This window comes from Cyrtonyx montezumae, unplaced genomic scaffold (genome assembly GCF_038088225.1).
Source record: "Cyrtonyx montezumae isolate F1298 unplaced genomic scaffold, pur_monq_1.0 scaffold_18, whole genome shotgun sequence".
NCBI lineage: Eukaryota > Metazoa > Chordata > Aves > Galliformes > Odontophoridae > Cyrtonyx > Cyrtonyx montezumae.
Window position 1 is genome coordinate 15,968,026 of NW_027071914.1, and position 13,923 is coordinate 15,981,948.

The 13,923-nt window shown below is 46.3% G+C and overlaps 1 protein-coding gene across 4 annotated transcripts in view; it reads right to left on the reverse strand.

Annotated features, from left to right (window-relative positions):
• The window catches only part of FNIP1 (folliculin interacting protein 1), a 54,830-nt gene that overhangs the window by 13,225 nt on the left and 27,682 nt on the right, over nt 1-13,923 (reverse strand). For 3 of the 4 annotated variants that reach the window (XM_065734856.1, XM_065734858.1, XM_065734859.1), the window contains exons 3-10: nt 9,584-9,727; nt 5,934-6,034; nt 5,605-5,679; nt 5,317-5,408; nt 2,947-3,030; nt 1,969-2,040; nt 1,034-1,169; nt 328-529 (exon numbers count right to left, since the gene is read on the reverse strand). In XM_065734856.1, coding sequence (XP_065590928.1) covers nt 328-529; nt 1,034-1,169; nt 1,969-2,040; nt 2,947-3,030; nt 5,317-5,408; nt 5,605-5,679; nt 5,934-6,034; nt 9,584-9,727 — 906 coding nt within the window. The remainder of the gene's footprint in view (nt 1-327; nt 530-1,033; nt 1,170-1,968; nt 2,041-2,946; nt 3,031-5,316; nt 5,409-5,604; nt 5,680-5,933; nt 6,035-9,583; nt 9,728-13,923) is intronic. The other variant, XM_065734860.1, reaches the window with a different exon arrangement.

Genomic DNA, 13,923 nt, shown 5'->3' on the forward strand with positions numbered 1-13,923 from the left:
AAGATAAAATAGATAAAAGCTCTTATCCCAGTGCTCAGATACAGCTGAAGCAGGGAGGTAAGGGCGGCCTCCAAAGCAGCTCTCTCCCGTTGCTGATGCAGGGCTTGCTGGGAGCCTAAGGCCTGCTGCCATTTCAGCACTCTGTAGTGGAACACAGCATTTCTGTCTCCATCAGAGATGTCGTGGAGCACAGATCCTTGCTGGTGCAGGCTCAGTACTAGGCAGCAAACTGATCCCGCTTTTGTAAACGAGTAACAGGAGTTGGAAATGAAATGAGGGGGAACACGGAGCAGGAGCAGCATGAGGAACAGAAGGGGCTGTGTTTACCTGCTCTATTGCACTCTTCAGTTTGTTCATGTGACTCTCAAAAAGCGGAAAGTGTGAGAAGAAGAATTCGTTGAATTTGTTGTTTTCATCTTCGTCCCTCGAGAGTGAGAAAATAACTCCAATTGCTATTTTCTTCTTCCTAACAATTCCTGGGCTGGGACCAGAGCTGTCATCTGACAAGTTAAAGCTTTCATCCATGGACCTTGAGACGTGGACAAAATAGAAAGTTAACACAATCCACGGCTTCAAGTCATACCTTGGCTTTCCTGCGTGGTTCAGTTCCAGAACATTTAACTTAACAAATGCCTTTTGTTTGCACGTGCTGTCAAATCAACCCCACGGATAACAACCACTGCAATTCCTCAATAGCAGCCATCGGCCCACCCTGCAGACAGAGAACCTGGAGCCACACTCAGAGCGTTTGTACCCTCTCTCTCTCTTCTGCCAGGAATTTGCATTCTGAGTAGGATTTTAGGGCTTCACATCCTCAGAAGCACGGCCTACAGGTTTACATGTTGGTCTCCCAGATAGTGCAAAACGGAGACTACAAAGATCAGGAGTTGAACTCCTGCCTGACATACACCTTTATCAACACACCTCAGAAAGCAACAGCAAGAACGGACACGCATCCGCAAGGGCAGAACCAGCTGAGAAGGAAGGGTGGGAAAGTGCAGGAAAGCAACCAGCACTATGAGTGCCTGCTCACCATCGAGGGAAGACCCCGTTCTCCAGGCTGGTCGTCTGGCTGCGCCGCCAACGCCGCTGGTAACTGCTGGCACAGCTTTTGTTAAAGGAGGAGCCCGGAGATGGGAACGGAGTGATGAGCAGACTGCTAAGGGATGCTGCAAGAATTAAATACGTGTATGTATTAATCTCTCCAGAAGAAAGGATATTTGGTCAATCATATCAGCAACTGTGCCCCTGAATATCAGCTGGTGTTGCTCACAAAGTGCCTTCGCTTTTGCTTATCTATGCTTCTCATCTAAAAATCATCAGTCTGTAACAACACGAGCGAGCTCTACAAGCACTGCAAGGGTGGGACAGTCTTGCAGCTTTATATAATAAGCAACACGCAGGCTGCACCTTGCTCATCAACCCTGAGTATTGGGAAACAGATTCCTTGTGGAAAGGAGCGATGCTAAGTGCATCTTTGAAAGCCTTTCCAGCCCTACCCCTAAGTGCCCAATCCCTGGGGGTGGGGATGGCAGTGGCTGGGGGGCACTGGGGAGGCAAGCTCATGCTTCAACATTAATATCCTCCTCCGTGTGGTAAGGAGATGACAACAAGCACTGCTTGGAACTGCCGCCGACTCATTTCAATATTTAATTTGGCTTTCCTATCTGCAGCGTGCTGTAATACACCGCGCTGCTCCGCGGGGCTCCTATGAAACAAACCCTCAGTGCCCAAGGCGGCGGACCCGTGAACGCTCACATGGAATAAAAAAAGGATCACGTTTCAGCATCAAAACATACTTTATGATGTCTGTATGTTTCAGCAGCAAGACAGATGAACATCCAGTGATTATCACAGTTACGGGGGTTGGAAGGGACCTCTAGGGACTGTCGAGTCCAACCCCCCCCCCGCCAAAGCACTACGAATGAATGCTGTCAGAACTCAGAGGGTTAATGGAACTGACATTACCAGATCTTGCTATACCGCTGTCTCTGTCCTCATTCTGCTCCCTCCCAGGCATATCCATAGGGTTGCTGTGAACTGTAAAACAAGGAATACCAATTAGCAGGGGAATATACAGCTCCTTTCTTGTTTGCCGATCTCCGTGTAATTAATGAAACAAAAACATGCTCATTAATTCAGATCAACAGCACTGCACAAGGCCATCACCAAGAAAGGCTGCTTCGCTGAGCAGCCAAAGCACTGATTTGAAGAGCTCGTATGTCATTTCCTGAAGCCCATACTTCTATTTTAGTCCAAACTGCATCAGGCTCACGTTCACTGTTTCTTTACATCAACAGTTTTCCATAAAGGATGTGCACCACTCAGCTCAGAGCAGAGACAAAAAATAATCCACGTTTCATTCCTATAACAGCTCTCCCAGCTATTATATGATTTTAAAAGGATTTCCCAATGCTGTCTGGAAGAAAATAAATACTTTTGAATTGCGAGCAGTGCGTTGGTTGTTCAACAAAGCCAGAAGCTGTCCAGAATCAGAGTCTGCATACAGAGAAGATCAAAAGTGCATCAGGCTTAACAGCCTCTACACGTGGTGTATTTTACAAATACGCCTGTGAAACAGAAGCTACTCAGCCATGGAAGTAAGACCCATCTCATAAAAGCAAGAGACATCCAGGTCGGTTAGCTTTGTTAGAGCTCGTTGGAAGCGAATCCAGATGAAAACAGCTCGACAGATTATTTCCAAAAAGATGAAATCTTGCACGAACCAGTGAGTTTACGGAACAGAAAACGCAACCACGCAGCCCCACAGAGGGCTGTCTGAATCTCTGCTGTCCTCTGCAGCCAGAAAGGTACGAGAGCAGAGATTGCTGTCTGCTCGTATTTAAAATACATGAGTCTTATTTCCAGGGCTGTGCTACCAACGCACACGTGGCTGCCCCAGCAGCTACACTATGCACACAGCACAGCACACAGCACACTGCAAACCTGCAAAGAAAGAGGCGCTCCGGATCAGGCGGAGCGGACCTTGTTCAGAGAATGCCCGCCTGGGGCTGCAAAGCTGTGAAAGACCTACATGGCAAAACGTAAAATACACATGAAAGAATGAGGTTAGTAAAGCAGAACAGTCCGTAGGGAGGGGGCCAGGGCAGGGAGAAGACACAAGCCAACATCAACGCAGAGTAATGTTCGCAGGAGAACAGCTCTTACGCGTAAGGATTGTGCTGGCTCAGGGAGCACGGCGTGCAGCCCAAGCACACGCTGCTCGTGGCACTGAAATAACAGGCCCAGCTTTACACCACCTCCCACACCGAGGATGGGGCTTCTGTCCGTGGGCTTTTTTTTGGTTTTAATTTTTATTTTCACTTGAGTTGAAAACGATTCATGAATTCAGGCCCCGAGCCCAAGCTGATCACAAACAGGAGATTCATGGCGGAGGACAATGTTTGTTTTGACATCACACTGTGGTGTGTCTGAGGAAGGAGAGGAGCAGGCAGACACTGCTCTCGGTGGAGCCAAGAGGAGATGCCAGGCTGAAGGAGCTGCCCTGAGTGCTGCAAAGTCAGCTGCCTCCTTAGTGGTCCACACTGGGAGCACCATGGGCTGCAGGCATCCAAAGGAAGGAGCGTATTTACTGCACACACAGCTCAATATTCTGACAAGGTAATTGCTAGCCCCTCTCCCAGCCTGGAAGCTGCTGATGGCTCAGGGTTTACTGAGTACAGAGAACACAAAGGTTGCACTTCAACAAAGCTCCCTTCCATTCTCACGGGTCTTCATTCCTCAGTAAAGGGAGGGACACGAGCAGTGCTTTTCTTTCTGTTTTCCTCTTTATCCAGCACATCTACAAAAGCAGCTTGTAAATAGTTCCCAACCAAAACACACAGAGCCTCCTCCTGCTGCAGGCTGGCAAGGGCCAGTGACTCACAAGCAGTCTCTGCTATTAGAAATGCTGCAGTTACAGATTAACTTCTTTGCCTGCTTTTACCCATGGTTCCCCATGTGCTGAAATAGGAACTGTAAACAAACATCACAGAACAGAACGACAATGTGTGCAGCTCAACTGCAAAGCAACTTCAGGCATCCCCCTCCTGCAGCACCTCCTCCCCCCACGCAGTGCCCAGGTGCCACGGGCTGCTCCTGCATTGCATTCACTCTGTGCCTGGGAGCTCCAGAGATCAGGAGACGTAGCAAACACTCCTGCCAGCACCAACCACAACAAAACCTTAGAGTGGGGTTCCCCTGTCTCATGGATGGGGAGCCTCATTCACTTGAGCACTGGTCAAAAATTAAGTTTAATATTCAGGAAGATGAATATTCGAAGAAGAGAAATGTATTATTTGTTACAAAAACTTGCCTAGCTTAGAAAATTCAGGAAGCAGCTTCCCTTATAAATGAAAGATTGGAATGATTTAATGAGGTATAGCAGCTCTTCAGCTTGGAGAGCATTTAAGTGATGCCCAGCTTCAATAAGACTACACCGTGCTTTGAGGTCAGTGGGGGGGAGGGAAGCAGACACTTGCACCCAACAGGAATCAGGACCAGGTAAGAGACAGAAACCCACTAACAGACATCAAGTTCACTCCATACTTCCAACCTCAGAAAAGTGTATTTTACAGACAGCAATATTCTGGAAAGCAAGTGTAAAAAGAAATCCCTCGTTCAACCTACCATAAAAGACATCTTGTTTGGAAAGCAAATGATCTAAACCAAGGGAAAAGCAAGATGCACTCCCAGCTGAGCAGTGAAGTACAGTACCTTTACTGTCAGATTTCACATTGGCAAAAGTCAGTAATTGTTACCTACTGCCCACAGAGCCCTGACCCACAGCACTTCCACAAATGCTGAGAGTCACAGACTCCAGATGGCTCTTCAAGACTGCTTAGCTTCCAAGATCAAAGAAACAAGCTGTCTAATCTGATCAAAAACTGAAGTGCAACTGTGCAAGGTTAACCTGGTGTGGAATATGCAGCCACATGTGTTCAAGTGTGTTCAGAATGGAATGGAAGTGGTTAACAAAAATAAAACTGGGGAACTAAGGCAGGCAGAATCAATGCTGCCTGATCTGAGACACAGTGCTCACAATGCTCCACACGTTATTTCCCAACATTCTCTCTATTTCAATTTAGATACATTTCATATTTCTCCATGGAGCTTTATGCACACACATACAGCTGCATATAGTTAAACCACTGATAATTCTTTGGACTTTCTAATTTCTTCGCCTCTTTTCCACATTAACATTAATTTTCTGTTAATATCTCAGCTTTCCTATTCCTGCACTTGATTCTACTTTGACTTTCATACTGTAGAACCTGTGATTACTCAGTTAAAGAAGTAAGATCTGTTTGTAATTACCTATATTCCCAAGAAGTCCGTTCATAATTGTACTGTGGTCGGGCTTTAATGTATTGCTCTCTTGATTAATGAACTCAAGACTGTCCTGCAACCTAAAAGACCCAGAAAATAAAACACACAACAAAAACAGTGATTTGTATTTCAGTAAAACACAGTGTCACTATATTAAGGCTCAAATAGAATGGACAAGAGGAGAACGCAGGCAATTAACACGTACAAAATTAAATGCTGAACAGTTCAAAGCCAGATCTGCCTATATGCAACAGAAACCATCTCTACAGGACTCACGTATTCAGGCTGCCGTAGATGCTGCTTCCAGTGCGAGCTGTGAAAACCTTGCTGAGCATGAGCTGAGGAGGTGAGCTAGAGGACAGAAAGGAAGATGTCAGCCAGAAGCAGTGCCAACACTGACCTTTCATTTCCATTTCATGCCCTTCCAGATTATAACTTACAGCTCTAAACACAACGCAACAGCCCTCTGTGTCCAAAGTGATACCAGAATAACTTTAAAGCAAACTCAGCAATTCCTTTTATCCAACATTTGTGACATTCATTTTGAATCAGCACTAAGGATTACATCTTCTGACAAGTCTGGTGGTAAAAAAGAAGGATCGTACCGGATCTGGTGGATCTTCAGTGTGGAGCCCTTATAGCTCATGGCCACAGAGCCAAACATCATCTCTCCAAGCATGTTAGCATCTGAGGAGCAGCGAGAACCCTGCAAAAAAAAAATAGAAATCCACTTGTTTAGAAGCAACACATCTACTTAAGGCCATGCCCACCTAAGGAAAATAGTCCTTATTTAAAAGATAAACACGCAACATCTCAAACTGTCAAACACACAGAGCTGAACAGTTCAGTAAAGGCAACGCCAGCAAAGAAAGACATCTTCAAATTGGCTGTGCAGTAAACCACTAAAATCATTAACATTAAACATTACTCGGGGCAATCAGCTGCCCAGGACTGCTCCGATGACAGTCATCATAGTTTCAGTGTTGGAGATTACCAACCCCTTATCCAGGGCTGTTTCTTTTCTAGGCTGGCACCATATGAGGAGTGGCTCTCCGTTTCTATCTTGCCCTGAGTAATTCAAAATATTGCGATCACTCACAGTGCTCAAACAGCTCACAGGAACCTGAGGTGTGTGGCAAGTCAGAACACTTCCTCCAAGTAATTCTTCCATAGAAAGGATGCTAAAAGCAGGCATGGAGATAACCTCGTGTTTGGAAATTACTCAGTGCTGTATGTCCGTATCCCTTATCTGAGCCCTGAACACGCAGGATCCTCACTCTGATTCCTAAATAGACTTGGGATGCATCAAACTATTTTGCCCAGCGTCAGGCAGCGAGCTCAGAGCACAACCAAGGACAGGGTGTCCACACCTCGGGCTCCCACCAGGAACGAGGCGTGATATGGAAGTGACCACTCGATGCTGCTACTCACACCAGCCCTCAGAACAAGGACAAGAACAAGGAAATGCTCATCAGCCAAAGCAGCACACTTGTAGCACTTCGGGGCTTCCAGCTCTGCTCAAGCACTCTCAATTAAGATGGCAGTATGTTAACAGCCATACTATTAACCTCTGAAATCTGCTATCAGTGCAAGAAAGATAGGGGGCAACTACAATAGCAATCACAGCTATAAAAATGAGGATGGAATTGCAATGTTTGCTAGTGTCCACATGACAGGGCACAGAAACGTCCAGCTCTTCTCCCCAAGATCTCACACTGCCTACCAGCCTGGGTGAGCTGGAGGTAGGATGGGAAAATTAAACATTAAAACCAGTTGTCACAGCTCAGGAGCTCCAAGGAAGGAGAAACGTCAACAGTAATACCTCTGGGAGATGGTGGTCTGTCAGCATCACCAAATCCCACCCTAAGAACACTGCAGTTACCACTGCCAAATACATCACGGCTGCTGCTTTTAAATGCGCTGCAGATCCACAACTGAAGAACTTCTGAACAAATGTCAAGCCCTTGATGGTCACTTTTGGTTTCAACTTCCTGCTACTGTGCAAATCTAATTTTAAACAGGAGGAAAGAAACCCTTTAAAATAACTTATTGATTTTCCTTGACAAGAAACCAAATTTGAGAAAGCGAATGAAAATCAGCTGCTTTCAGATCTAATTACAGGGATTTCCCTTTTCCCTGATGGACAGGGACAAGCAGTGCTGAAGGCATGCAGCGTGGCACTGGGCACCTTCAGTCTGCCATTTCACCTGCACTTCATGATGGTAACTTCACTTTGCATAAGAAGGTGCAGATATTTCATGCATTTCATAAGGAACGCTGCTGCAGCTCAACTCTTTGCCTTTAATCCTGCAAAATAAAGGTCACTCGAGACCAAAGTAGAGTGCAGTCAACTGAGGTAAGGGGTTAAATATTAAAAACTCAAATGAAAAATAGCCAAGGAGCATCTGGCAAAAAGGGCCCCTCCCCCAGCACCGGCAGCCTGGACACAAACCAATTCCCTAGGACATATTTACAAGCATTCCTCTGAATGAAAGGTCATAAAATACTGACACGTGTTTCTTATTGCACGTAAGCATACGAGAGGCTGTAAAACGTTCATTATTTGGAAATGACATTTCTGAATGTAACACTTCAAGCTCTTAATATCTCCTGTACAGAATGTCCTGTCAATAGCTGAGCACGTATACCCACTAATGATGCTATAGGTAAATATCAGACGTCACGATCAACAAATCAAGTTTCAGCCCTGACAACACAGACTGACGGGCAAAGAAGAGGTAACATCAGAACAACAGTGTGCTTTGCAAAGAACCATTAAAAATGCCCATCTGAATTTCAACGTGTACTGAAACGGGCAAACCAAGAACTATAGAAAAAGTCTGATATGCACTTGTTTGGACTTCCATTTATACCTTCAAAAAAGCAACAGAAGAGCACATTCAGCAGCTTCCGAGGCCACAGAGCAGAGCAGTGAGAAATAGGAAACAGCAAGGCTGGCTGATGCCTGCACAAACCTGCTAGGACCCTTTCAAGCACATAACAAATGGTGATGCAGGTTTTATAGGGCAGTAAGGAACTCTGATATTTATGGAGCTCTGCTCACCTGCTGAGGAAGCGTGAAAGGAGTACAGGGAATGCTGTAAGGACTCAGTGGAAAACCAAGTCAAGCTGCAAGTTTCTTGCACGCTTCCTGAGCCAGACATGGGCATACATCACTTTGGTAAGACACTGACTAGGTGATGTACATGAAGAAACGAGGACTTCAAAGGGAAAAGTATCCACCACTTTAAAATATACCACCATGCTAACCATGAAAACTAATTTCCTTTAATAACGTTGACCACTGTTTGCACAGAGGCTGCTCAGTAGGAGAGAGAATTTCAGGACTGGGGGGGGACATCATTTGTCTTGGGCAGACAATACCCAAGGGAGGTTATTCTGTGCTGCAAGGAAGCTGCTAACCACAGCAAAATGCCCTTCCAGGAAGGCAGGAATGGAAAGCAGACGTTCAGCCTTCACCTCACTGAAGCTGTGGAAAAGAGTGTGATGAGAAAGAGAAAACAGGAATATGCAGCTCGCCAAATATAGCACAAGCCAACGTGACAGGAGGAAAGTCAGCACTGAAAGGTTCTTCATTTATATCTACGGTAGATTAAGACATCAGTAGTACTGTACTTCAGAACACGGCGCAGAGATAGCAGCTTCCCTCAAACACACAATTACTTCATTACAAAGAGTGGAAGGGCTTAGTTCTATTTTAGGGTGGCTTAATATAAAACACTTGTGATCCATGGAAGGGGAGATGACAGAAATATATCCGTGTCAGATGACTCTAGCTACTCTCATGGCCAAAATCTCTTATGTAAAATGTAACTCAAGTGTGCTGAATCCCTCGTTATAAAGTTGTTACACAGACTGTCCCCACAGGCAGAGTATTTCTGTGGTGCTTCCCTGGCATTTAGCTACCAAGTAAAATGAACTACCATGTTTTTATCAAGAGAGGATACGTGTGCCAAGTGTGATCACACTGAACGAGTGTTACCTTCAGGTCATAAGACAGAAGAAATGCTTTGGAGAAGCTTCTGCTACTCAGCACCCATCCTGAGAGCCCCAGCTGGTTGGTTTTGAACTAGTTCAAACTCGAAGCTTCAGAATTTAACATGAATCACTCAGAAGCAAAGTCTGGTTTTGATTGGAAACTTCTCCCCATCACCAGCGTTACGTGTTTCACCTGTTGTACCTCACCTGTTGTATGCATTTGACAGTTACACCACAAAAAGGAAGGGTGACTCACCTGATATTTTGGGCATTGCTCTTTTGCATCGGAGAACGAGGAGGATGAATTGATTGAACTATCCAAAGAAGAAGAGCTATCTCCTCCAGGCTTCAGCTGGCAGCACTTCCCAAACACTCGCACCTGAGCATCGCTGCAGAGTTTCTGAAATGCAGATATGTACCACAGTAAGGCCCACAGCCATGAAACCACCAATTAGCAGCACTCCACTTACCTGTTCAGGTAAGACCTTTAACAGCAGAACGACTCATGGCCCAGGAAATGGTTTAACAGAACATTTATTACATCTCTTGCAGCCTGGCTGGAGGAAAGCAGGCTGAGCTGTTTTACTCCTAACGAGCCAGGAGCCAGCAGCTCACTCCAACTCCACCCTCCTAAGCAGACACTCATCTTGGAAGCTCTACCAGGCTCTTTTTTAGGCCCAGGCTCAGGAGGAAGGACGGCCATGAAGGATGCAGAGGACACGAGGGGCTCCCTGTGCCATCACTGTGCTGCCACTGCCCACTGGGACAGAGCTGGCACGGCAGTGACATGCACAGCCTGGACCACAACAGTGCTGTGCAGACTGCAGTGATGGGCAGCTCACAGTGTACAGAAGCACACAAACCAGGAGTGATCAAGCCAAACAGCCCAGACTTCAGCAGGGATTCACGTTCCAGGGTGAAGTAAAGAGAAGAGGAGCTACTCTGCAGCTCTCCCAGCCGTACCCACGGGCATTCGGAGCAGCAGCACAGAGGTGACATGTTCCTTTTGCTTTTACTGTGAGTGCACTGTGAGGCTGAGCACAGACAGGACTGAAAACCACAGCTGCTGTTACAGAAAGGCCAGAGAAATTTCACAAAAGGATGGGGAAATGATCCAAGGGACAATCTGTGATATGCTGTTCAGGAAGCATAGCAGAAAGGGAGTTAGGAGGGCTCCAACAGGGCTGCAACCAAAGGTGGGCTCAGATGCTCTCTGCAGGGACCCTACGCACCCAGTATCCCCAGTACTAGACTGGAGATGCTCCACCACCATCCGGTTCAAAAACATTTGTGATTTCACCTTCAAATCCCAGCAACCTCAGCAGAATCAGCACACATGTCAATAAATGCCATCCAGGTACGAGGCAACAACCCTCTGCACCGAAAGATCTCAACGGACTTTCCGTGTGCTCATTAAACTCCACAACACCCACACGAGGTTGGGATTATTTACATTTGTTGGTGTGCAGCACTGAGACAGAAATAGTCTGCACTGCTTCACGTTACGTACTAACTGCCCTAAGACTCTCACAATTAACATTTCCTACTCAATCAGCAGAGCAGCGAGAGCAAGCTGGGAGCAAAGAGAACTGGAAGCAAGGTTCAAAGAACAGATGGAAATGCAAAGTGCCATTCCATGGCGTAGCTTCATCTCCGGACTCACAGGCTCACATCACGAGCTCCCACTTCAGGTGAGAACATAAGCACGGTTCAATCTTTAATAGCTACAAAACGACTTAAAAGGAAAAGGCAGAATAGGGAAAGGGGTGAAATACCCACATCTGGAGGGTGCTAACTGGGCACTTCTGCTCTGTGATCATCCACAGCTGCACACGAGCAGCCTGCCCACACTGCTGGAAGGACGGCACTGGGGATCCCGTGCCTCTACCCCGGGGCTGTGCAGGTTGTTGTGGTGTTTTGTTTTTTTCCCACTGCGTGGTTTTTATTTGGGCCAATCCATGGGCAGATTTAGGCAAAGCAATGAAGATGTTGGGGCTCACTGAGCTCTGCAGGGCCACTCCAACTACTGAGCTGCTGCCACACACAGCCTTAAGGAGAAACGTGCAGACAAATCACTAATTCCGTGGCAGAGGGGAAGGAAGCGTGCACCAGAATGAGTCCTGTGCTTTTCTGACTTGTACACCCTCCCACAGTAGTGTCCTCTCGTTACAACACAGCGGTGAGTACACTGAATTCATGCAATATGTGGATTTGCTAATGCCTCATATCTGCAGCTCGAGCACAGTGCACAATGGCTGGAACATGTGAATGATAATCATATGACTTCAGTAGGAACTCGTGAACTAGAATTGCATTTTATCTCTGACACAAACAACAATGTCCCAGGCTAGGCAAGCATCATGTGATGAAACCACATAAAATCCACAGGGTTACAGCAGCTTTTGCAGGCAAACCACATTTCAGCTTGCATTTTTCATCAGATGTTGAAAGTTCCCTCTAAAATCTACTATTACAACCGAGCTTCCTTCAGACTGTAAAGCCAGTAAATGCATTTCTGCGAGTGCAACATTTTCTGTGCATGAAAAGAATAGGCTGAGTATGCAAATTACTGACTTTAAATTCATTTTTCCCCTCCTGAATTTTTCAGCAGAGCAGCTCTCCCCAGATCCACCAGGGAGCCTGGCATCTTGAGACAGCAGCTGCCTAATTTAAATAGGGAAGGAGGAAAATGGTCATTCGGTCTTTACAGTGGTAGTTAATGAACCAAGACTCCTGTAAGAAGCCAGTAAAGGAGGCCAGGATCCTTCAGATACCCAGCTTTTCAGAGCCCTGCACCCCAAATCCCTCCTGAAATGCAGAATATCAACAAACCATGGTTGTTGCACTGTTAAAAACGTCCCATGTGCTTAAGAAAAACCTGTTGGTCAATGAGATCAAGCACCTGCAATGTCCCTCTCCTCCGCAGTTACTAACTACGAAAGGTCAGTGCAATTTTAGATGCACCCAAGCTCCGGATAGCGTGCAACAAAGGAGTGGGATTGCCTGCATTCCAGCAGAACATCCCAAGCATACACAAGGCGGAATTCCAAAAGTAAAACACTAACAAAATTACTTCTGAATTGCACGGCTTGCACGCGCAGTTGCAATAAAGCACTCCTTAGGCACAGAGCTGCTGGCTGCTGCGGGCACTGCCACGCTGCTTTCTGTTCCTCCTCTGCCAGCTCTCTGCTGATGCTGCCCAGCTCTGAAGGCTTTCAGACAGGCACAGTTCGTACATTAGAGGTCATAATCTGCTGGAAGACACAGAGACCTCCCAGGTAGTCCTGAAGGAAACATACAGCAGATGGCCTTTGTAGTAAAACAGGGCACAAGGCAGGTTTCTGCGCCTGGAATCTCTTTTCTCCACCTCTATCAGCAAAAACTTTTAACTGTTTGCCAGCAGGTCTACAAATTCCTCAGTAAGTGGAAAGAGCACGCACACAGTGCTATGCACAGGGGGAGGAATTTCCACTGTGCAAGTTTAGCTTTGGGGATAACAAGACAGTCAAGAGGAGCCTAGTGCACTGAACTAACGCCAGGCTGCCAGCGTGTGTGTGTTAGGGGCTGTGAGTGACAGAAGGAAATGTCATCGTATGTTTTACACTCTCCTACCTCTCTGTAGCAGCCGGTGCTCAAATATCACTGTGGTGGTGGATATGGAGAAATCTGCCTTCAAATAATGTCGCCATTATTTGGGAGCTCCGTAGCAGGTTATTAAGCAAAGGGTAGAACACAAAGCTGAACAATTACCCCAAAATGGATAACTCTTTTGCTTTTTTAGTATGCGTTGGGCTGAATGTGTAATTAATACATACATCTGTCTAGGAGTGGGCACTTCTCCTTCCCTTACAGCGCTGCTGTAAAAATCCAGCTCTCTCTCTTAAAGGCAGATGTCAAGAGCTACTTTCTCACTTGATTTCCAGAGCAGCCAAGTTCCTCTGTTACCCACAGGAAAGTGGAAAAAGTAAGAAGTCAAGCCACTGCCACCTCACCAGTGTTCTCCTGTCCCTGCGCCAGTGCACAGGACAGGCAGAGCTGGAAAGGAGGGCTGGGTCTGAGCTGCTTTCTGCTGGTGCCTTTATCTGCTGGCCCTGTCCCACTGGAAACCTGTCCACTGCGTGCCAGATAGAGACCAGAGTCTCGATTTCACACAACTCACCTAGAAGCAAAAGGGCCACTATCCGATTACTAATCCCTCCGAGCAATTTGCTGCTCAACATTTATCCAGCACTGTAGTATATTGCACGCGGCTAATCCCAGCTTGTTTCAAACAGCATGCCATTTTTTTACTTTGGGATAAATATGACATTCAGAGTGAAAGAAACTGCCACAGTAGGAGATCAAATATCCTATGACCTTTCAGTTAAATTATCCCAAAAATAAAGACGACGAGGTTACATGGCAAAGGTGACCTTTTTGCTCCCCACCTCTAAGCCTATGCTCTTTTTTAAGGTTGCACCTCTAGATCTCTGGGTACCCCTGGTCCTCTCTGTCTCTTCAATTTCTTCCAAAAAAATCACAGATCTTGAAAACTGTCTTCTGTCTCTGGGTGCTGGAAGCAAGACACTGCCCTCTTCCCATTCTTCTCCTCCACAC